This window comes from Monodon monoceros, unplaced genomic scaffold (assembly GCF_005190385.1).
Source record: "Monodon monoceros isolate NGI ecotype Baffin Bay Population unplaced genomic scaffold, NGI_Narwhal_1 Super_Scaffold_4, whole genome shotgun sequence".
Lineage (NCBI taxonomy): Eukaryota > Metazoa > Chordata > Mammalia > Artiodactyla > Monodontidae > Monodon > Monodon monoceros.
The window spans coordinates 51,310,344-51,335,270 of NW_021703781.1; the positions used below are offsets into that span (position 1 = coordinate 51,310,344).

Here is a 24,927-nt window from a genome sequence, read left to right on the forward strand (position 1 = left end):
AAAACACAAATTGACTGTAATTAAGTTCCCACTACCTGATGGAAAGGGGCTCATAATTGCTACTGAACTTGTGGTATTGAACATACAAATAAACGTGAGTTTCTTAGACACGTGAGTACATTGTGTGAAACGTGGACCCTTTACGGAGGAAAAGGGGGAAGGCCAGGCCTTCCCAGGGCATGGTCATCCTTGGCCATATAATTTCCAATACCACATAAGGGTGGCAGCCAGGGCAAGAACGGGGGTGGGGTGGGAGATGCACTGAGTCATACTCATCGTCAGCTCACAACACAGACCAGCCAAGGCCTCTCGGAACGGAAAGCGTCCGTGGCTCCACCAAGCGCTGGCTGTGTGAGTCACTCAAGAATCCATTTAACACGGGGGTTGGGGGAGTGACGGTTAATGGGTATGGGCTTTCCCTGGGGGATGATGAAGATGCTCTCAGACTGTGGTGGCTGTACAGCTCTGTGAGCACACTGAGACTACTGACGTACATGCTCTAATGAGGAGATGTACTGTGGTGCATGAATTTTATCTCCAAAAAATGTTTTAAAGTCCATTTGACAGATGTTTAGCGGGTATCCTCTTACGGCCAGCACTGTGTTAGCCAACTGGATCGACCGCTTGAAGCTGTAACGCTGCTCCCCTGCTCTGCCCTTCTGAGAACTGGGGCGGGGGGAGGAGACTGGGGGAGTAATAAATGCCACTACAGACACTTCCTAGGGGCCAACTGTGGTCGACATTCTTTCGGGAGACACAGGGGTAGAGGTTGCTAATCTGCCATTTCCTTCTGATTCTGGCTGCCTGTAGCCTTTCGGATTTGGGGAGCTTAATATTAAGGGAGATGAGCTAAAACTGCTGTTGAGAACTGGGCAAGGAAAAATCCATCAGAAGTCTATACACTTCCAATAACGGTTCCTCGGGCATGGCCAATTAGTATCAATTAGTTCTTGGAAAACAGCATGTAAGCCTGGGGAAGTATTGCTCACGAGTGAGAAGACGGAGCCACTGAACAGCAGTGAAGCAATGCCGGTTCACAAAAGGAACTCTTTCTTAGCCAAACCGAGTTTCAAGTCCAAATTTCTCCTTTTAAAACCCCAGCTGTCACAGCCACTGGGGAAGTTTTCAAAAGACAGAGGGACTTCCACCACCTTGCTGCCTAAGAAACTACGCACCCCAGGGCCACAGGACCACCCACCTCTGCTCTGTACCCCGGAAGAGACAGGAATTGCCAGCTCAGTTGTGTTTTACTGCCTTGGCAGAGCTAGACTTGGTAGAATAAATTACAAATTATGTCTAAGCAACGTCTCCCCAGATCACCTTGTAATTCTTAACTAGAACCGTCTACATTGTCCCTGGACTGAGGTCTCCAGATTCTCACCTTCACTGTAATGGTTCTGACAAAAGCCCCCTTTGGAATTGAACCAGACTATGCCAGACGCTGTCCTACACACTTTACATGGATTTTCTATTTGCCTCCCTACTACCTTCTGAAATAGGTGCTATTATTAATCTCATTTCTGAAAAAACTGAGCTTTGGAGAATCTGAGCTGAGTTACACTCAATGCGAGTTACACTCAGGATTGTCAGTGGCAGCAGGATTTGAACCTTGGCAGCCTGAGATCTTGACCTTCATCATCAGTCTCACGCTCTTCATCACCATCACCATCACCATCACCACCACCACCACCACCATCACCATCACCATCACCATCACCATCACCATCACCATCACCATCACCACCACCACCATCCAAAGGAGCTCGTCTGTTTGAGGTGCAGTTCTGAACACTGCATGTTTTTTGGATCAGCAGACATCAAATCTGCTGTCTGGAATATAATCACTATTCCCATTTCCCAATTTGGAAACAGACACATAGGAATGAAGATCAAAGACTCAAACCATAAAGCAAACTTGTGGCAATACCAGGCTGGCCAGTTTGATTCATGCTATCGGTTCTGCTCACTTGGGGGGCCGCCCCTGCCCAGAGAGCCCTTAGTACCGGAGCCACGCGACACTGATTGGCCAGCCTGGCCTTTCTGAACTTCCCTCCCCACTTCAGGGAAGGCGGAAGAAAGCTTTTGTGTGCGTTGTGGTGGGACAGAATGCCCGAGGACCGCTCTGCCTACAAAAGTGCATTGTTAGAGTAATTCCTCTAGCAGAAATAAGGGAGGGGAATCCAATTAACAGGCCAGTGTTTCAGATTACTGGATGCGTTCTGTATGCAGCCACCTTCCTCCCCTCTTTAGGTGCAATCTCCTCAGGGACCCCCGAAACTGAAAAAAACAATGTGCTATCTTTAAGCAGCCGTGAAATGTTCTCAATCTACTTACATTTCCCTTTAATCACTATGTGAAAAGCTGGGCCCCAAACACCCTTCTCCCAAGGAGACTAGCAGGCTGGAGAGAAAATGGACTAGAGAAAAGGTGTCAGATTCCTCAACTGAAGTCTGGTTCCTGCCTCTGGAGGAGGAGTTTAATAAGGATATCAAGAAGAGGAAATACAGATGAGGACACTACAAGTGGACTCCACGGGGAGCCATAAAGGGTTCATTCATAAAAAGTTATGCGTCCATTATGCCTGGATTTTCACACACTGCCCTGGGAAAATAGGCGATGCACAGTTTTTCAGAGCAAGATGCATACTTTCACAATCCGCCCTAATCCGCTCTCTCTCCTGCCAAAGGGGCATTGACCTGCCTCCTCCCGGCAGATTTCATGGCACTGACCCCTCCCAGGGACCAGCTCGGCCCACACAATGCACTTGTTCCAAACACAAAAGTTCACTAACAACTGCATTTGGAAACATCAGAGCAGGCCAAATAGTTGGCAAAGGAGAACTCCTGCAATTGAAGAATGACGGTTACAGGCGCTGGGCCATGCCTTGGCTACAGCACACTTGGCGCGCGCACGCACACACACACTCTCTCTCTCTTCCTCTCTCTCTCTCTCTCACATCCACACACTCTCACATCCACACACTCACTGCAAAAGTGTGTAAAATATAAGCAAAACAAAAAAAAACCCAAACAAAAAACCATCATTGATAATGACGAACAGCAAAAGCTCCATCTAATCAATGAACATGTAATCAGAGTTCCCAGGATCTGTAGTGAGAAAATTCTTGTTTCACGTTCAAGGAACAGCTGGAAATCCCTCTGCCTGTGCCCATTTTCAGGAGCGTGCCTTGGCCCTCTCCATGGAACTTTAGGAACAGAGAGCTTCCCCCTCCTGAGCTTTTTAAAGTCTATCACATTCCCTGGGGGGTATAGGGTTGCCAGATTTAGCAAACAAAAATACAGGAAGCCCAGTTAAATTTGAATTTCAGATAAACAACGAATCATGGCAGTCCTACGGGGAGCCCCTTCTAGATTCAGCAGTCCCCTTGCCCCATCAGATGGACATCTAAGTTCTGACCTGATCTCAGCCACCAGCAGGCTGTGTGGCCTTAGTGAGTTGGTTTGCACTTGGAGAGTGTGGTTTTCTCATGAAGGTATGTGATTAAGTGACTCTAAGGTCCCCGAGATTCCATGTTATCATGAAACTCCTCCCAAACAGTTTCTTTTATTAATTATAAAATAATATCTGAATGCATTCTTGTAAAAGAGCCAAATAATCCAGAAGTATACAAACCAAACCATGAGGTTGCCCCCCACCCTGTGCTTCCTTTCTCAGAGTGCAAGGGCGCTCATCAAAACTTCTTTACAAATTCCTATCTATTTGTACCTTTAGGAATTTAAACTCATGGCCCTCTGGACTGAGTGGGCTTGTGTGCCTTTCCCAGTGGTAGCTGATCTGGCTGAGACCCTTTGGCCATACAGAAGCTTAGTACCTGCCAGGCCCCCCTGGGTCCAGCCAGACCCTCTGTCCCTGTCTCTTCCGATCTACCCCAGAATCTGAAACGAAGCTGGGCTCAGTCTGGCAGTGAAACTCCCCACCTTAGCTCTCTCCCTTCTTTCCGGCCTCCATCTTTGGTCAGTTGTCCTAATAGCAGCTCACACTCAGGCCGGTCATTTGAAGCATAACAAGTATGGCTTTTCTGCCTACATGAAGACATGCCAGGGACAAAGTCTGCACTGCGAACTTACGCTGGTCCAACTCAGAAGCCCACCCTGAATAGCACTCTAAAAATGAGGACAACCCACTCTCAGCGGACACCCTCCCAGCTGGCCCCTTACGACTCTGCTTCTCATTCTGGCTCCACCGTGGTGGACATTTCTGGGCCAAACGAGTCCCCATGTCCGTTGTCCTAACACTGATGCCACTGGTCCTCTATATGACGGTAATCTTCCCTGGTCACCCTGAGAGATCTGCCTCCGGTGACCAATCCTGAGTGAACTGCCTTTTCTCTTTATGCCACCTGCCTACCTTCTCTCACTCAAAGGTCCACCTGCCTTTTCATGGATGAGTTCAAGCACTGTTCATCTCCCCAAAAGAATACATGCTCATCATAGAGAAATTAGAAAATATAGCTAAACCAAGAACAACAACAGAATAAATTTTAAAAAATACTCCACCATCCTGAAATAACCACTGTGTGTTATTTATTTATATGTCTTGTTTTACTTAATATTTATATTGTAGACCACAAAATGGTTTCTTCCAGTCAAATCCAGCCTGCACAATGTTTTCAGTAATTTTGTTTTGGGTAATTTGAGTCGGGATGTTTACTGATCAGTTTGCCACACTCCCTGTCACTTCTTACTTTATTACACCAGCCCCATCTCACTCATTTACACCTTATACCCGAAGGCATCTGGTTTTGCAACGCCTGCATCGATATACAAGTGTATTTTTGTTAAAACGGAATCCTACATGTTGCATATCCTATTTTGCAACACCTTTTGTGTAGCAATGTACAATGAACACCTTTCTGTATCAATAAATAGCCCCCTCCAACTTTATTTTTAATGGCTGGATAGTTTTTCATTGAAAAGATGTATTATAATTTATTCATCTAACCCCTACTGTTGAATATTTAAATTGTTTTCAATGTTTCCTGCTTCACTGAACATCCCTGTAGCGAGAGCTTTGCACACTTCCTTAATTAGTTCCCTAGGATAAATTCTAAGAAGTGGAACGGCTGGGTCAAAGAGTATTCGCAGTTTTAAAAGCTTTTAACATGTGCGGCCAAATGGAGTGTTCAGAGTTTTACAATGACACCAACCCGTGAGAGCTTCCTGTGACTGGAGGGATGGACCCTTCCAGATATTAACAGCATCGCAGACAGCATCTGAGCACTCCTCTCTTAAGGCTTTCTGAAGTCAACTCACCCAACAGGGGGGCTTTTCTCCAATAACCATCCCGGACCTCCACGTAGTCGTACCAGCACAGGCGGCTTTTAAACAAATCCATGGATGTGAAGTTTAAGACGATCTGCAAAGAGTTACCGTAAAGTGAGTTTTGGCAGCCAAGCCTGAGGAGTTTTGAAGATACGTCTGGCATAGCGGTGTTCTCACGTTACCCTTTAGCATACAGAGCTCTCAGACCACAGTAGGAGTGTCCTCTCGAAAGCACATTCACAGGAAACCTCATGACATTCAATAATAAACCTTAAACAGGATGGGGAATAAACAGAGGCGATGGGTTCTTTGGTTCTGTCTGGGGAATAACTTGGGCTTTTGAAGTCACTTGGTGGTTTATAGAAAGCAAGATGCATTAAAAAGACTGGTCGGGATGCGCTGAGACTGGGGATTTGGAAGGAGGTAAGAGGTCAATGGAGTTTAGAGATACGAAAAGATCTTAAAACATCATCAATCATTCCAAAGGGTTTGGGGTGAACCCGAGTGCATCCGAGCACCTCTGTGATCAGTGTTCCCCTGGCCATGACCTCACTCTTCTGAGGTGTGGTGTGTCTAACAGCCTTCCTACAGTTAGTCCGTTCATTCATTTATTCATTCATTCCACCATTGTTAGTTGACCTACTGTGTGCCAGTCTGTGTTGGCCAGTCAAGATAGAAAGATCAGTAAGGCAGAGTACTTGCCTTTAAGGAGCTCAGAGAATGAGGGAAGGGCAGATGTGCCAAGCCAATTAGGACACTATGGAATAAATGCTGAGAAGAAAGGGATGGACAGAAAGGCATTCTGGAGCCCCAAGGAAGGAGAACTAGATTCTGCCCGGGAAAATCTGGAGAAGGCTTCTCAGAGGAGGTGGCATTTAACCTAAGAAGAATAGGGGTCCTGGGGCCAGAGAAGGAGGGCCAGACAGAATTTTGATGCAAGGGACTGACACGAGCAGAGCAAGGAGATGTCTGGGGAGCCGCGCCGTGCATCCAGCAGGGTCATCGTGTGCGTGTCTGGGATGAGGGGGCAGAAGAGGTGAGGAGGAGTGAAGGCTGGGGAGGGGGGTTCCGAGGGACTGGGAAGGAAGGTTTCCAGTCCCTCTGGACACACTTGAGGCCATTCAGTGGTGCCCCTGCCCACAAGCAGTGGAGGGGGAGGGGGGCCCTACAGACTTGCACCCCTTCCAACTCAGACGGCCCAGACCGAGGTCGGGTTTGCCCTCTCCCTTCACCCCCTTCAAGCCCCGCCATGCAACGTGCCCGGGATTGTCTGGCTGCAGCTCCCAAGTGGGCTCCCTGCCCGTCCTCGGCGTGCAAGGTGCGTGTACCTTGCCCGCCATCTCTCAGCCCTTTCGCTCTCCAGAGTCCCCTGAAGCGCCCTGCCCCAGCTCCTGCACCTCTGACCCTATCTATGGCTTTTCCCACTCGGGGGGACCTTGCTATCGGGCAGTTCATCTTTTTCTAGCGTCTTCACTCTCCTCCCTCTGCTGGCCACTTTCTTTTCTATTCTTACAGCCCCGGGTCCCACTGTCTCTAAGTAAACCCCTTAGGCTGGAGGGCTGCGGGTCAAAGTTTGCAGTGCCCTCCCGGCCACATCGAAAGGACTTAGTTCTTTGTCCTTGTTCTCTGGCCCCTCTGCTTTGAACCTCTCCTCTCTGGTTTCCACCACACTCTGTCCACTGTTCTCTCTCCTCGGCTGGCTCCCGTCCTCCCCGCTCCCCATTAACTGTAAGGACACCTCAAAAGAAAGCACTGTCCTCCCAGCTTCCCAGTCTGTAGGTGACACCCTCGCCCCGATCACTGAGGTGCTGTACCTTGGGGTTAGCTCTCCTTGGCCTCTATTGTTTATCCCAGGGCTGACGGACTTTCTTCCTTTGAGATGTCTGAGTTCCCGCTCCAGGTCAGTCTCGCTGCCCCTTCAACAGCCCTGCCTGCGTTGTTCCTGCTGAGATGATTCCGGAACCCCTCCCTGCCGTGCCCCCGTCCATTCTGCACACTAGGTCTCCTGGATCAATCTTGCACTTACAGCTCATGTTTACCGGATCCCTCCTGTGCTCAGAAAACTTCAGCAGCTCCCTATGCCCCCATCTCATAAATTAAGCTCTGATTACTTTCCAGAGCCTCCAGCACCCATCCCATGTGACCTTATTTCCGGGTGCACCCTGATATATCCATGCTAATGAGACCCTCCCATGCCTGGATAGGGGGCCCCTCCCTCCCCCTTGAGTCCTTCCCTGATTTCCCAGATGGACATGATCTGTCCCTCTTTGGAACTCCTCCCTCCCCATCTTAGAGTGACTCTAGAGCAGGCATTTTAGAGGCAGGCATATCTAGATTTCCTCCCAGCTCTACCCTTCCTGGCTCTGGACTCTTGGGAAAATACTTGTCCTCTTGGGCCTTTAGCTTCCTTGTCTGGAAAGAAACATGCAGACCATTGGGCTGTTGAGGGGACCGCACGAGAAACTGTACATGGCGTGTGTAGTGCTACGCCTGGCACATAACAGACACTTGATGAATGGCGATTTAAAACATCAAGCCACACTGAACGTACACTTCATGCACCATGAACCGGACACACAAAGTGCTCTTCACACAGGCTGCCCATCTTGAGTGTGTCCACCAGCTCCCTTGTTCAGGTCTCAGGACAAGGAGCACCGTCTTCCACAAAGCCCTGTGATCTCCTAGGAGATGAAGTCAGTACCAGAAAATAACCAGCCAGCTTACCTGCTGTGTTGTAGTGTGTGTGTGTGTGTGTGTGTGTGTGTGTGTGTGTGTGTGATGTCACTTTTCCTTCAACCTGCTTGTGGATTAGAATCACCTCAGAAGTTACAAAGATACCAGTGCCAAGCAAATGCCCCTCCTTCAATTAAATGAGACTCCCTAGGGGTGAAGGGAGGACCCCAACTAAACTCTAAGTCTCTTGAAGACAGGGGTTGTACTTAGATTTCTTTCGTCTCTCCTACGGTGCTAGAATTCAGGTGGAAGGGCTCGGTAATCCTTGCTAACTGGTTGCAATATAATTCTTTAGCCTTTGCTTTTTAAAATTTCAGAAAGGAAATGTTATTACAACTTCCTTGGTAACACGTTCAGGATCTGAATGAACGGATGATTATTCAGGCTAATTATTTAAGTATGTTAGTGAACCATAAAGACCATAGGGGAAGAGGTGATGAACAAGAGGTGAAACTCCAATCAGTCAAGTTTGCTGATGACCAGCAGCTCTGGGGAAGGCTGGGTGGGTGAAGCACAAGTTGAAATAATTGGTGCTGGAATTTCAATGATATATTCTCCCTGCCCCCAGTCAGCAATAATAATTAAGGCTTGGTGAATCTCATGCAGTTCAAACAGATCACAGAGCCTCTGCTATTCAGGGCAATTCAACAATTTAGGGATTGCCAGATCCCTTCCTCCCCCTCCTCCTTCTTCCCTCCCATGGATGCCTCCTGCAGGCACAGGGACCTCATCTGCCCAAGGCAGACAGGTCTGAAGTTTCTCAGGCTCACGATGACAACCACACAGTCATAAATGCTTAGAGCCAGAGGAAGGATGTGTGCGTGTGGCTGCTGTGTGTGTGCGCGTGTGTGTGTGTGTGTGCATGTGAGTCTGTGTGTGTGAATGCATGTTCAAATGTCTATCAGCCTGTCCCCTTTGTGGAATAATTTAGGATGACAGTTAAGCATTCAGGCTCTCAGAGTCAAATTGCCTGGGGTCAAATCCCAATACAACAAACTGAGTAGCCTTAAGCGAGTCCACTTCCTTAACTGCTAAGTGATGTGGTAATAGCGCCAATCACATGAAGCTGTTGTGAGGATTAAATGAGAGACTCCACACGATATGCTGAGAATAGCGCCCAGCCTGCAGAAAATGCTCACAGTGGTCTAAGCCATTGTTTCTCTCTAGTTATCACAGTATATTTAACTCAACATTTAAGTGGACATTTTTTTATAGTGATGAATTAGGAATATCTGAAGATTGGCTACAGGCACCTGAAAATCCAACACCTCCCACTGCACGCCCATTCAGCCGCTCATCCGTCTACATATCCATTCAACAAATAATACTTATTGTATGACTCTGTGCCATGGGTTGCGTTGGGTGCTGAGGTGAACCATGTCTGTGCTCAGTGAGCTTAGGGTCTAGAAAGGGGACGGCCAAATAGCCAGCAGTCATGATCCTGTGAGACAAGCCACGACAGGTATGACTGCAGGGAGACAGACCCGAGGGGCAGAGATGCAAAGGTAGCTGCATCTAGGTTGAGACAACACGAAGAACCCTTGGGTTTGTAGTGAAGTGTAGGGAAAAATACAAGCTTCGAGGTGCAGAAGCCCCAGTTCCCAGTTCTATATCTTCCTCTGAATGTGGGCAATTTTTAAAATGTCTGGGCCTCGGATTCCTTGTTCAAATAATGGATATAAGGAGATGAACCCTGCAGAAAGGTTAAGAATATACCACCCCTGGACCAGGGCAAAAGAGACCCCTGAGCTGGGCTCAAGTTTAGAGGGTCATGGAATCTTCAGAACCAAAGGAATTGCCTATACAGAGTTTTCCCAGCTCCTAGACTGCACCTCAGGAGCCCAGGACCTTGGAATTCCCTGCCCAAATAGCCCTGAGGTCACTTCCAGGTGTACAAGGACCTCTGTCCTGGATCCATCCTCCCGAGGGTGGACAGCACACCTGGCCAGTCCACCTCCACTGGAGAGGGAGTCAAGAAACAGCTGTTTGCAAGGTAGGAGTGGAGGGTGCTTGGGATTGTGGGCTGGGGGTTGCCCTGGGTGCTCCTAGATGGAGCTGGGGCAGGGAAGAGGAAGAGGGGCCAGCCGTGGTTGGGGGCTAGCTCTCCCTGTAGTGCCATCTTCCAGAACAGCGCTCCGAGGTGTCAAGAAATTCTAAATTGGATCCTCGCCTTCCAGGGCATCCTGATGGTGTATTTATCAAGGGAGGAGGGTGGCACCTACTTTGTTTTACATACTGTGAGCTTGATTTATAACCCCTGTAGACATTTAGTACATACGCCTCCATTTGTATGGGGGAGGCTGGTGGGAAAGTCCAGAAATCATGAACGTTAAGCAAGCTCGCCCAGTGACTGGCACATAGTAGGTGCTCATAACGTAACAGCTATTATTATTACTATTAATAAAAATACTAGTTCCTCATGCCTCACCCAACTCAAAGAATGCGCTGTCATTTCCTGAGGTGGTTTCATACCTACCTTTTCCCCTGGAGTGACCGATATCCTCCAGACACAGTGAGAATAAGAAGGGTAGCCATTCGGGAAACCGGGTGCGGAAAAGTTTCCCGTCGTGTCCTGCAGGGTCTCCCCACATGCTGCACAAGCAAAACAACACGTGTGATCCAGGCATGTGCACACACTCCCCGCCCACGCAGCCCCCTGGACAGGGCTGCTGAGCAAATTCACCCCTTTACCAGCCAAAGCCCTCAGAACACCTTGACAAAAAGCATGTCAGGCAGATTGACATTTTTCTGGCAAAATGTCAATAAAATAAAAGCAAATACATGTCAATAAAAGCAAAAATCGGGCCTGGGGGCCAAAAAGTAACACCCCAGGGGTTTCTTCTGAGCCTCTCAGGATTGAGTACAACCTAGAGGTTTGAATCTCAGCTCTCTAGCCAGCTGTTTGGTGGTGGGCAAATATCCCAGCCTTGCTGGGCCTCAGTTTTCTTTTCTGTGAAATGGGTGGGACCTACCTAGAGGGTTAAAGAAACCATCTGCATTACATGAAATGGCTCAGTGCAGTGCTCAGCACACTGTGAGTTCCCCCTACATAGTGGCCGTTATAATTACTGCTAATAATATCTGTGGCAGAGAGAATACAAACGTGCAAGCACATGGAGCAAAAAGAAAATGCTTTGAAATTTATTTCAGCTGTTAGTTGGAATCTTGTCTCTTCTTTTTCTGCTACCCACCTCTGAAAGAGCTACGGAATAGTCAAGAAAACAGAGGAAAATGACCAGAAGCACAGGAAGCTGGAATATTCTAGAGTAGGCTATTCTGCCCTTGAATGTTGGAGGGTTGCCTGGAGTCTAGAACCTAGTCCTATGTATGTGAAAAATATTTCCCCTAATTTGTCCTCAAAAGAAAAGGTATCTCTATGCGTAAGCTTGGAAGTTGCAGCTTTTGTATCCTCTCTAGGGATTCAGACCCCAAAGACAGGTACATTGGTTTGCTGAGTGCCCCTCCTTTCATGGGGCCACCTCCAAAGTGTGGGAAACACACTTCCTTACACTTCTTTTCCTACATGCAATTCAGCCTCTGTGCGGCAACCACCTTTGCTTTCAGTTACTACTTGAAATTATTTGAAGATGCAGTTTTTGGAGCTGCAGGAAGGAAGAGCTGGAGAACGGCCCATATCGGCCTCAGGAAATCCTGGATATTGGGGCTTCAATATCATGTTACCGAACAACTGCCAGGCATCATGAGGATTATGCCCAGCAGTGAACACCCCCAAGGGTTCCATGGAAATTATTTTAGAATAATCATCAATGTTCTGCAAGAACATATACATTACTGTATGGCTCCATGGTATTTACCAGCTGCTTCCAATCCTTTTGGGAAGTAAGAAGCATATATATTATAACTAAATAAATACTATGGCATTTCCCAGGGAACGCTATAAGGTTCCTCTTTCCATTCAGCAAGGTTATATGATATGTGCATCCTGTATTTCAGCCCTAACATGCCCCCAGATGACTAATAGCTGGATGGGCTTATTTCCCAGAGTGTCACGATGGAGCAGTCCCACACGGTCCTTTGAGCACCCCGTCCTTTGCACACGAGCTGGGGAAGCCAGAGACCTTTTCTGTGCAGGTGCAGGGCACAGATCGTCGGGGGGTCTCCCAGAACGGTGACCTGGAGGGAAGCAGTGCCAGCACTGCGGTCCTTTAGGGGTCGAGTATGGTTGTCGCTTTGTGAGTGAGTGTGTGCTGCCAGCAGTGTCGTTTGAAAAAAGGCTGAGAGTCCAATTTTCTAAGATGGCCCCTATTCCAAATATTCTGTCCCATGATCGAACCCCGTGTTTGGTCTGGGAGTTTGGAAAAGGTTGCTGGACCTTTTGGTAATGGAATTTCTTTCTTCCCCCCCAGACTACCAAATCGCCTTCTCACCCATCACTGGTAAAAACTTGGCTGCTGTAAAGGAGTGCTTTACACTGAAGCTCAGCAGCTTAAAGGGGCCAACGTGAGCTCCCCGCTGGGAGGCAAGGGGGGCGGGGGTGACAATGCTGAAGCCAACGAGATGGAAGCAAAGAGGGCAAAGTCAAGGGGCGGGGGGTTTTGAACTGGCAGAGAAGCAGACATCTGCTTGGATCCAGTGTACCATCCCGTCTCCAATGGCAGAATACTGGCCACTGACTAGCACCCTGGATGGCTAGGAGAGCCCAAGACCATAGAAATGATCTCATTTACAGCACTGAGATGCCCTCTGCCTTCCAGTGTTTGGGAAGCTGGCTTCTACCCTTTCAAAAGCATTCTCCTTCACTCTTTGCCTTTCTGCAAAACCTGGGGTTCTTGTTTTACCAAACCCACAGCCCCTACTCCCATAGAAAGGAGAGTGCTTTTACCCCTGTGGGAGGCACACCGCATTGGACTGCCGTTCACTACTGCACCACTACGCCTCTTCCTCTTCTGAACGTCAGGGCTTTGCCGGAGAATTCCAAAGCTTCCCACAAGTTAAGCTGTGGGCTCTAAGACCTATTGTTTGCTTCACCACCTGCAGTCCCTCCACCGCTGGGCTTTCTGCACTGTCCAGCACCTCAGCACACCAGGAATGACAACTGCCAAGGGGGAGACTCTTCTTGTCCCCCAAGGAGTCTTCCCAGCACCAGGGATGTTTGCCTGTGGTGGTTGAGTTGAGTTGTCTCCATGGTGCTATGGAGGGCCTGGAACCCCTGCGATTCACAGTTACCTGGGCATTTGTACAGCTTCCTGGCTTGAGCTATGTCTCCCTGACTGAGCCGCACACGCTGGCCAATGGTTGGCCTGATGCCATTGTCGTCTCGACGGGGGAGGATGGTGTCTAAGAAAACTCCTCTACAGGAAGAAAGGAGAGAGCGAGAAAGGAGAACGAAAAGTCAAGGCTGTCAGGTTGTCCGCGTGGGGATTTAGAGTCCTCATTTCCTTGCCCATAACCCCATGAACATTCCTACCCCCTGGCCTGCTCGCCCCAGGCTGACATGACTCATGACGTTGCCTCCCCTTGTGCTGGCATGTTAGCATTCCATTTCTTCAGCTGCCGGCTCACTTTCCAATGGGAAAATGACTCTGCCAAGTTTAAAACTATGCCCTAGCCCAGTGGCCCTGAGGGCTTCCTTACTGAAGTGTACCGAGCATCTCCACAAAGGCCCTGACAGGTCCAGGCCCCAGGGCCCCCCACTGCACAGCTGCAGGGAGCACCATTCAGAGAGACAACTGTGTGAGTGGCGCCCTCTGGAGTTGTGCGACGGGCAGCTCCCAACATGGGTAAGTCTTGGAGAGGCTCCAGAGAAAGCTTGGGAACCAGTACAGCGTGAGGTTCTCAGGGGCTGGTCAGCAAGCACTCGTTGATGAGTTGGTGAATAAAGCAGTTCAGAGTTTGGGGGCCTTAGCTGGCAAGAGGGATAATCAGATGGAAAACAGGATGAATGCAAAGAACAGGAGGTAGTCAAGAGAGCTCTGGCCTAGAGATTTCTGTGTAAGGCCTCACTGCCACCTGTAAGGCCTCACTTGCCTCGGACAAGTCCCTTCCCTCCCTGAGCCTCAGTTCACCCCTCTGAACAGTAAGACATTGGCCTAGATGGTCATGGCAGCCCCTTCTAACTTTCACATCTCATTCTGCTCCAGTGGGAGTGAAACCTAAAAGGAGCAAGGCAGATGAATGTCCACCAGGATGCCTGGCTGGGTACTGGCTCTATTCACGCCTCCATTTGGTGGGTGTGGTTTACCCCCTGCCTGATCTTCCCACTCTGCTTCCAGACCCCCAACCTGGGACCTCTCCTGGAGGGTAGGGCCTTCCCTTGAAAGGACACCTTCTCCAGTTACCATCCTATTTCTTTCTGTCCCTTCTTAACCAAGTTTCTGGAAAGAGTTGTCTCCATTCTCTGGCTGCCTACCTCTCCTTCACTCCTCAATCCAACTGCGATCTGACCACGCCAGCAATGGTCCCCAGTCCCCGACCAACTGACAAGTCAGATGGCCCCTTGCCAATGCTCACCTGCCCTCTTGGCAGCACCGCCCCTTTGCTGGCCCCTCCTCTCTTGGACTCTCTTTTCCCTGGTTCCCAGGCACTGCTCTCTCTGAGCCTTAAGTTAGGATCTCTCCTTCTTCTGCTTCCCAGGAGTGCTATCCCTAGGGTTCCGCCCTCCCCCTCTTCTCTCCTCTCTCCTTTCTCTTGCTCCACTTGCTTCCCTGGGTTTTAACTGACACTTACAGGCTGACAGCTAATTCTCTGATTCCAGCTCTAGAACCATCTGCTAAGACAGAAGTCTGGTGACCCCTCCACTGCACTGTCCTATGGAGCTCTTATATGCAACTCATTCAAAACCTAATACATTCCGTCCTCCTGCTCCTTCCATGAACCTGTCTCCTGAGACTGAATCTGAAGGTGCCCTTGGCTCTGTCTTCTTCCTCCCACTGCCTTGTCAAAACTGGGAACCAGGGCCTGTCCATGGCACCCTCTATACATCCCTTGAATCTATGCCTTCCTCCTCATTCCAGACCACTGGTTTAGCAATCAGCATCTCCTTCCTGAACTCTCTTTCCAGTAGCTTCTCAACTGGCCTCCCCCCTGTAGACTCTGCCACCTCTGCTCTACCCTCCACAATGCTGCAACGTGATCATCCTGAAATGTAAGGACAGGCATGTGCCCGCTCTGCTTACGGGCCTTCGCCGACTTCCAATCACCACCTGGATCTCCAGGCCTGTGGCTCGCTGGCTTCTGCCTTTCTCTCCTGACACCTCCACCTCACTCGTTATCATAAGCAAGCTAGTACTCCTCCCAGCCCCAAAAATGCCCTTAAACAAGCTGTCCTCCGCCAAGGCTGCCCATCTCCCATCTTCTTGACCACTACCAAACTCCTGTTCATTCTCCAAAACACCATCAGATGGCTTTCCCTCTTAAAAGTCTTCCCAAGCCCTTTCTATCCCTCCCATCCTGAGTGAACCACTCCTTCCTCTGGGCCTTATTCGCCTAATACGATATGATTCTTCTTATCATACTGTATTGTCTTTTTTGGGGTGATGATAATTGTCTTTTCTGCTAAACAATAAGTTTCTTCAGCAGAGAGGCTGGGTCCTTCGTCTCTATGCCCTCAGGGACCAAAGCGTAGCCAACTCAAAAAATGCTTCTTGAATTAATTTACGCAGCCAAGACAGGACACTGGCATCAAAAGATTTTGCAAAATAATTATTTATACTCAACAGGAAATGCAAAAATGCTTGTTACCTAGTTATTAGCTGCTCTTTCCTTTTTCTTCTCTTTCTCTCTCAAACATTTCCTTTTCCCTAAATTCTGCACTACTTTGGAAAATATATATTATCCCTAGTTCCTCCTTTTTGTTTGTGTAGATACTTTTCCCCTAAATCAGATTTCAAGCTCATTTCTTTCCTATATTAGCACACCAGAGCCTAGATTGCCTGCCGATGTCCTCTTCAGCACCGCTCTCCCCAACATTTAACCACCTGGCCTGTCTCTCTCTAATTCCCATCGCCTCATCTCTGGGTCCTTCAGAGAAACTTTTGTGGAATCTTTGGTCTCCCTCAGTGACCTCACCAAGTTTGAAACCACAAGTGATAACTCTACATAAAATTCTAAATTCAATCACATATGAATCTTAAAAATGGGTACTTCTGCCCTAACATAAAATGCGTTCACTTGTAATCGTTTTCTTGATTCTCCTGGAGAAAGACATTTTGCTGCATGAAATGCAAGGCTCAGTACAATCTCTTGGCAACTCAGGCTAAATGACCATGCGGAAGCCCACACAGTGTAGGCAACTCAGGCAGCAGCCTGCTGTGTGGAGAGTGTGTGCTCACACCCGCTGTGCGTTCACAAGACCTTCCTATGTGCCAGGCCCGGCCTGGACCCTTTAAATGCACCATCTCATTTAATCCCCATAAACACCCTAGGAAGCAGGTGCCATTTATTAGGGGTCCTCTCTACAGGTGAGAAAACCAAGCCTGCGGAGCCTAAGGGACTCACCCGAGTACAAAGCTAGTGATGGGGAGCCAGCCGTGAACTGGACGCAGGCAGGCCTGGAACCTGCCTCCTAGCATCTACCTCCCTCCAGCTAGTGTTTCCCACCACCCAAGAAACAGGTCTTAATGTCTGTTAGGTACGTGGTAGAGTTAGGAAGCTTGGAAACCTCTGAAACCAAAGCAGGAGGAACAACCTGGGCTCACACTCAGACAGCTCTGCGAGCTGAGACTCCCTCCCTTGCACGTCCCTGAGCTGCCAGCACAGCGGTGGGCTGTGGAAGATGTTTACTACAAGAGACATCCCTATATAAACCGCTGCAATTACATCCCCCCCTTTTATGTAGGACACTCTTAGCATTGACATTCTGCTAAACTAAGAAAGGGTTTGGCAGATGCCCTTAGGGAATAAAACTGTCAGCTCTGAGTTCTCCAAACAAAGAAGCCCCTGTACCAGAGAACTGTTTGCTAATCTCCTGGACCCTTGCCCAACAAAACCTCCAAAGACATCACTCCCCACAGCCCGGGTCCAACCATGGGGAGGAGGGAGGGACTGCAATAAACTAGAGGGAATAAAGTTGGAAGGACAATCGTAAAGACACACGAAGATTGGGTTTCCCATCAGCAGGAATAGCATTTGCCTCTGAGATGAGCAAATGTTCTATAGGCCATTTTCTACTCTTTTACAGAATCAAAGACAATGTGCAGGCTAGCTCCAGGGGATGTGTGACCAAGAGTAATGACATGGAACTAGGGAGAGGGAAAATCTTACAAAAAGTACCCAGTTAAAGACTCCATTGATAAATGCCCCCAATGAACAAAGTCGTTTTCTGAAAATCCATGCAGAAAATTGGCATTGGGGACAATGCTACAAAATAGATTTGCCAAAATCACTCTCAACTCTGGGGCAGGGGTGTGAAGGTAGCTGAGGTGGATTGTTAAAATAACAAGTCTGTGCCTCCTAACATCCGTATCCCTCTGCAACACGAAGTTTCAACTCCTCCCATTAAGAGGTAGAATCTCTTTCTTCATCACTTGAATCTGGGCTGGTCCTGAGCCTTGCTCTGGCCAACAGAATGTGACAGAGGTGATATCATGCACATCCTAAAGCCTAGGTCTTAAGATTCTTAATGAGTATTGCTGTGGGAGCAATCCCAGGCAAGACCAGAGAAGAATGAATCAGAATGACCCACAATGTCATAAAAAATAAGTTTTTATGAGCTGTTAAGTTTGGGGGTAGATTGTTGTACAACAATAGATAACATCATGTGAGCAGAAGGGGACTTCTGCCGCCCTTTGACACCTTCAGGGAAGCTGCTCCTCTCCTAACTAGCCACCCATCACACCCACGTGCTGCTCCCTTGCCAATCTCCCTTCTAGGTGGACTTTTGATGGGGAACTGTTATTTCATGGGTTTGGTCCATGGGTTTCCATTGCTCTGTGCTGATAAAATCCTTCATGCTGACAACGGTGTTAAAACGGTTATCTCCTGAGGGGCAAAAGGGATGGCATTACGGGTTAGAAGTCAGAAAAAAAAAAAAAAAGAATTTTTTTTCTTGAAAGACAAGAAAAGAAATGTTGGTGCCAGAAGATAGCCTGTCTGCACTCTTGCCTCGGCCTCTGGCTTCAGAGCTTTGCACAGTTACTGGCACGTCGCAGGCATGGAGAAGGCAATGCAGTTTCTACATCCCATTTGTAGTAATTTATCCAAAATTTCCTACATAATAGAAACGTGTAGATTCTTCTTAATGAAGTGACCACTGTAACTGCATGTGGAAAGCACTGCAATGAGATGATGGACATTTCTTCCCTCACCTAGTCCCCAGCACTGCGGATCTCCTGTCTCCTTCGACTCATTCATTAATTTATTCATTTGACAAATATTTATTGAACAGCTACTCCGTGCCAGGCGCTGGGTTGGGTGCTGGGGATTAGAAGAGAATGAGATAGTCTCTGTCCTCAAAGATCTCAGTCCAGTGAGGGAGAGGAGAATGCAACAGATAAATATTAATAAATAAATTTATAAGAATAATTGATAGATAAGGTATAAAGCAATATGAAGAGTTTAGACAGCTATAAAAACAAGACCCAAGGTGCAAGCTTCTCACCTGGACCAACTTGACCTTGATTCCCTGAAAAAATCAATACTTTGGCTCTACTTAGCCGCCTGCAACCCCTGGGGCCGATGCGACGTGAGCTGGCTATTCCCTAAACCATTTCCCAAACCTGAATCAGTCCCACCTCCACACCCAAGCATTCCACCTCTGACATCTGCAGAGGGGCCACTTACCCTGACTCTCACACCCCCAGGGTAGGTCCCTCAAAGTCTCAGTTTCCCAGCGTGGAAGAGGAAGCCTCGGATTTCCAATACGGCAATGAGTGTGATCATATCTGTCAATCCCTCACCCATTCTCGTTAAGAAATTACAACCTGAAATGTTCGAGCTGGAAGGGGCTCAGGGAACATCTGGTCCAACTCTCTCATGAGGGAACTGAGGCCCAGGGAGGTGGCGATTTGACCCTACCCACAGCTGCCCCTAATTACTGTCTGGACCTCCTTCAGCAGCAAGGTACATGGGAGAGAACAAGGGCTAGAATCCAGCCTTTGACTCTCAGTTCAGTGGTCTCGTCACCACATCACATTGCCTTCTGTGTCTTCTGATAAAGAGCGAGGAGAAGAGTAAAGAAAACAGGGTAGGTCACTCCCATGACAGGTGTTCAAAGATGCTGACTTTGGCCAAACTCCTCCCATTAGAGTTCTGGAGAGCCCCTGCCTGGGTGCAGGATGGCCATCCTAACTAACTCAGCTGTGTGGCCAGAGCACAGTGCCCCCGTGGAACGTGGGATGCTGAGGGTTGGAGGATGTCTCCCACGGTTCTACGACCTCATCAACAGGATGCTTTCAGCAGCCGTACCCAAGAGCCAATCAGCCTGCGTAAATAGTCTTCCTTCCACTCCCAAGAGCACTATGTCTCCTGACCTAATGGTTTCCTTTGATCTTTATGGACACAGAGACTCATGAAATGGATTGTTTCCCTCTTTGCTATGACTTGCTAGGAAGCACAGGGCAGGGTTTTCTGCCAACCCCAACAAAGGTACATGACTTTATGGCATATATTCTGAATACCAAATTGATGCTAAGCTTCAACTTAGCCATCTACCCTTGTATTTCCCTCCCCTATCCCCAAGTTTTCTCACCTAGTTTTTCTTCTTGTATATATTGGGAATCACCTCAAATCTTTTTTAATGATTAAATAAACAAAGAGCAAACAAGCTGGTTTTAAGAAGAGACTGGGGGAAAAATGCCAAGAGAGAATACTCGCACTGTGTCTCCTTTAAGTCAAGAGTGGAAAGACCTACAAAACTGGGACTAGCGGGGGAAAACTTCTATATACAAAACACTTATATGATCTAGAAGCAAGGGCAATACAGAAAATACTTAACACTGGGTCCAGCACAGCACGAACTCATCAAAACAGATCCTGCTGACGCCAGCTGTACATAACTGGTGTGACCACGCTTGAGGAAAACAGCTACCATCATGCACAGCCAGCAGGCAGGAGACCTGGAGTTTTCTCACTCTAATCCCAGCTACCTGCGTGCCCACCAGCTGGCCGGAGCCTCATTTTCTTCTAAAATGAACCCATGATTTACCACCCTCCCAGCTCTGACACAGCCTAGGTTCCAATAAACCACACTGCCTCTAGGAGAACTGGTTAGCGTCACCATGCTTACATCAAGGACATACTTTAGAAGATACCCACCCCCCCCCACTGGAAATTTTATACAGAGCCTCTAAGTTATTATCCCAGGTAACCTCTTGATAATTTCCCTTTTCTAGTTTGCTGTTTGTGACAAGGGCATGATGAAACACCAGCTTCACAATGGGATTCAATCTTATTAGCGGGAACCTGATTAGATTATATTTCACTGCAGCCCAGAGGCCACTGTATTTCAAGGACAGACACGCCAACTGTGCTAGGGACATGCAGAGACCCGCTCTCTGCAGACCTCCAGGAATCCGACCCAAGCCTGCGGCAGGCACATTACAACACAGACGAGGCATAACCATAGATTCCAACCTTGAGAAGGTGTTCCGGGCGTAGTGCATGATGCTGTCAAAGTCGTACATCTCTCCCAGAGAGCTCACTTCCCCAGCTTCCATTTTTAAGAAATTATACTCCTGACCTGTGACATAACACTCTGTTAAGGCCTTTGAAAACCAAGGCAGGCACCTGAAAGGAGGCACAGGAGGGAGAAGGAGGGCCCATAGCAACTTCCGAGAGCTCTGTTAGCCCAGTCAGACAAATGACAGGTTTGGTGGTGGTTCTTGTTGTTTTTAACAGATTGGAAATTTGAAACAGAACAGCACTATGTGGTCGCACCCCACCACACAACATCCCTCCCAAAATGCCACTCAAAACTCCTAAACTCGTGCTTCCCTGGTGGCGCAGTGGTTGAGAGTCCGCCTGCCGATGCAGGGGACACGGGTTCGTGCCCCGGTCTGGGAAGATCCCACATGCCACGGAGCGGCTGGGCCTGTGAGCCATGGCCGCTGAGCCTGCGCGTCCGGAGCCTGTGCTCCGCAACGGGAGAGGCCACAACAGTGAGAGGTCCGCGTACCGCAAAAAACAAAAACAAAAACAAAACTCCTAAACTCAGTTAGTAGACAGGTTAATTATCAGTCTGATTGCTCAAAAAAAAATTGTTTTTAAATCTCTAATCTTGCTATTGACAGAACAAAAGAAAACAAATCCGAGTTAACTTCAACCCCACATTCACAATTCAGGCTCTCAAAAGCATTTTTAAGGCAACTATATTATTCAACCAGCTACTTTCATGTTCAGTATGAATTTATGTATAAAACTTTCACAGGAGGAGGTATTTTTAAGAAATCTAGACACTATCTACCTTGGGATAGGCAGGAACACTCTTTTTACGTGTACTGTATCTTAATTATATTTCAGTTTCAAAAATATGTTGCCTACATCAGCAAAAATGAGTCTTAGAAAAGCAACCGGGAGAACTCTTTATCTGGCTTATCAGCTTTGATGCTGCAACAGTGTTCTGGTAGATTCTGTTCCTGTTAGGAAATGGAATTGGATTCCTTTACAACGTGGAAAGCTATTTCACTTCTGCTCTCTCCTACAAGCTCTGGCAGATGACCTCCCAGGAAGGGCCACCGATGGACAGTGCTGGTGACAAAGGCCTCCATACTTATAAACGAGTGTTGTCTGCTCCCCGCCCCCCCCCTTTACTCCTTCCTGACCCCATGGATGCCACCTGCCTGACCGGTGTCTTCCAGGCTCCATACAGACTGCTTACCTGGCTGGATGTTCTCTCTGATGATGGTGACGTGCTGGTCTCTGTCTGGCCGGGTGTGTTCATGCCAGAACCCAACCACGTGGCCCAGCTCATGCGCCACAATCCCAAACTTGTCACAGTTTTTCCCAATGGATATGGCCTGTGGGCCTCCACCTCGGCGCCCAACATAGGAACAACAGCTGGACAGTTGCAGAAATACCCAGGTCAGCAGATCAGGGAATAGCAAGAGTCTAACACCCCTCCCTTGGGTGTGTGTGTGTGTGTGTGTGTGTGTGTGTGTGTGTGTGTGTGTGTCTAAAAGAAACACAGACTTGAGAGCTGAAAATGATCTCATTGTCTAACTTCCCTCTCAACGCAGAAATTCCCTCCAAAAATGGTTCTTGACCTTTATGGTGGTCATGGATTCCCTTGAGAATCTGAAGAAAGATATGGCCTCTCTTCAAGGAAAAAAGCAACTAACTTCCCCCACCCCCGAATCTCCGCTGGACCATCTCTGATGACAAGGAGGAGACAATGGTTTCTGTAAAGCATGAGTCTTGATACTATTACCAGAGGAGCCTTAGAGATGACTCCCCTTCTGGGCACAGTTATTTTTTTAAATATATATTCATTATTCCTAATATAGAAAAGTATAAAAAATAAATTTAAATGGCCCATAATCCCACCACTCAAATAACTTCTACAAAACGTTTAAAAAATACACGCCCATGTTACAAAAGATTTAAGTATTAAGGCTCCGAAGATAACCACTGTTAACAGTTTCTTGGGCTTCCCTGGTGGCATAGTGGTTGAGAGTCCGCATGCCGATGCAGGGGACATGGGTTCGTGCCCCGGTCCGGGAAGATCCCACATGCCACGGAGCGGCTGGGCCCGTGAGCCATGGCCGCTGAACCTGCGTGTCCGGAGCCTGTGCTCCGCAACGGGAGAGGCCACAACAGTGAGAGGCCCACATACTGGACCAAAAAAAAAAAAAAAAAACAAAAACAGTTTCTTAAATGCTATTCCAAAATATGTAATACATCTATGTACATATATTCTTTTTTTTTTTTCATATATTCTTTTAATTACAAAATACACCATGTACATTGTCCTTCATCTTGCCTTTTTTCCTCCTTAATTTATAGATCTTCTTATAACAGCACATGTAGACTTATCTAATTTTTTTCAAAGCAACATAGTATTAAAATTTATTTAATCAGTCTCCTATTAATGTACATTTAGGCTGACTCCAGTTTTTGCTATTTAAACAAAGCCTCAGGGGAGAGGGAGACAAAACAAACAAACAACAAAATGCAAAACCAAAAAACCATTAGGGTCTTTCTCGTTTGTGGTAGGGTAAATTCCTAGCAGTGGAATTAATAGAAGAAAGAGTATGTGCATTTGATATTTTGATAGATACTATCAAACTGCAATCCCAAAATGTTGTGTCTCTTTATATGCCCACTAATAGTGTATTAAAAAGCCCTGTTTCCCCACAACTGGGACAGCACTGGTTTTGCCAAACTATCTTTGTCAATTCGATAGGTGAAAAGTGGTATTTCACTGTACTGAAGTTGGATAGTTTTTCATGTTTTATGTGACATTTATATTTTTTTCTTGTGAACTGTGAGATCACATCTTCCCCCAATTTGGGGGCGGTTGTTCATCTTTTTATTACTGATTTGTAAGAATGCTTTGTACATTATGGGATCAAATCTTTGACTATCAGATGTGTTACAAATATTTTTCTTGCTTTGTTATTTCTTATTTAACTTTGTTTTTTGTGTTGTTTTTGTCATATAAAACTTTAATGTAATTTCTTTATGTTCTTATGTTCTGTTTAGAAAGGCCATCTGCATTCCAAGATTATAAGTAAAATACACTCTTGCTTCCTTCTAATACTTTTCAAATTTTTGTTCCTTTTTCTTTTCAAAATGTTTATATCTTTGATCCAGCTAGAATAATTTTTGGTATAAGAAGTGAGGTAGGGCTTCCCTGGTGGCGCAGTGGTTAAGAGTCTCCCTGCCAATGCAGGGGACACGGGTTCGAGCCTTGGTCCAGGAAGATCCCACATGCCACGGAGCAACTAAGCCTGTGTGCCACAACTACTGAGCCTGTGCTCTAGAGACCTCGAGCCACAGCTACTGAGCCTGCGTGCCACAACTACTGAAGCCTGCACACCTAGAGCCCATGCTCCACAACAAGAGAAGCCACTGCAATGAGAAGCCTGTGCACCACACGAAGAGTAGCCCCTGCTTGCCGCAACTAGAGAAAGCCTGTGTGCAGCAACGAAGACCAAACGCAGCCAAAAATAAATAAATTAAAAAATAAATATTTAAAAAAAAAGAAGTGAGGTAGGATTCCAGCTTTATTTTTTTCACAATGAGCTATTTAATTATCCCAATGTTCAAATATCCCAACTGACTAATCCATCTTTCTCTCACTCATTTAAAATGCTACCTAAATTTGTGTATAAACATATTCATTTTAAACTCTTTTGTTCCATATTATCTATTTTTTATTGAGTTCCAAATGGTTTTAATTGTTATTATCTTCATTTGCATTTTAATATCCTATATGTTGGGATAGAACACCAAACACTCCCCTATCTCTGTCCCTGTCACTATTGTTTGGTTTCTCTCTCTCTCTCTCTCAGTTATTTCTACATGAAAAATTCTAATACCATTTGTTCAAGTTCTTAAAATACATGTATACACATACCCACATATACATACAAATCAGAATGGCATGAATTTATAGGTTATTTTAGGAAGTCCTGACATCTTTACTATGTTGGGCATTTCCATATCAGGAAATGGTGTGCCTTTTCATTTTTTCTTCTTTTTTAAGTTTCTTTAGAGTTTGGCATTTTCTTCCTATAAGTCTGGCATATGTTTGCATTTTTGTTAAGTTCATTCTTAAATGTATTATCTACTATGTTTCTAGTAAAGTTGTGATTTTCTCCATTATGAAAGTATATCAAATTATTTCATCAAAGGAAAAGTAATTAATTTTCTGTTTATTAATTTTGTAATCAGTCACTTTAATAGGGTCTCCTTTTGTTTCTGATAGTTCTTCAATTGATTTTCTGAGTTTTTTAGGCACACATTACGTTAACTTCAAACAATACAAACACTGGCTTGTTCCTGCCAATATTCA

General features: G+C 46.9%; 1 protein-coding gene across 1 annotated transcript in view; it reads right to left on the reverse strand.

The window, feature by feature from the left end:
- Positions 1 to 24,927, reverse strand: part of TLL2 (tolloid like 2) — a 129,052-nt gene that overhangs the window by 24,409 nt on the left and 79,716 nt on the right. Inside the window, exons 6-10 of the mRNA XM_029245818.1 lie at positions 21,790 to 21,968; positions 20,547 to 20,652; positions 13,203 to 13,327; positions 10,492 to 10,607; positions 5,274 to 5,376 (exon numbers count right to left, since the gene is read on the reverse strand). Coding sequence (XP_029101651.1) covers positions 5,274 to 5,376; positions 10,492 to 10,607; positions 13,203 to 13,327; positions 20,547 to 20,652; positions 21,790 to 21,968 — 629 coding nt within the window. The remainder of the gene's footprint in view (positions 1 to 5,273; positions 5,377 to 10,491; positions 10,608 to 13,202; positions 13,328 to 20,546; positions 20,653 to 21,789; positions 21,969 to 24,927) is intronic.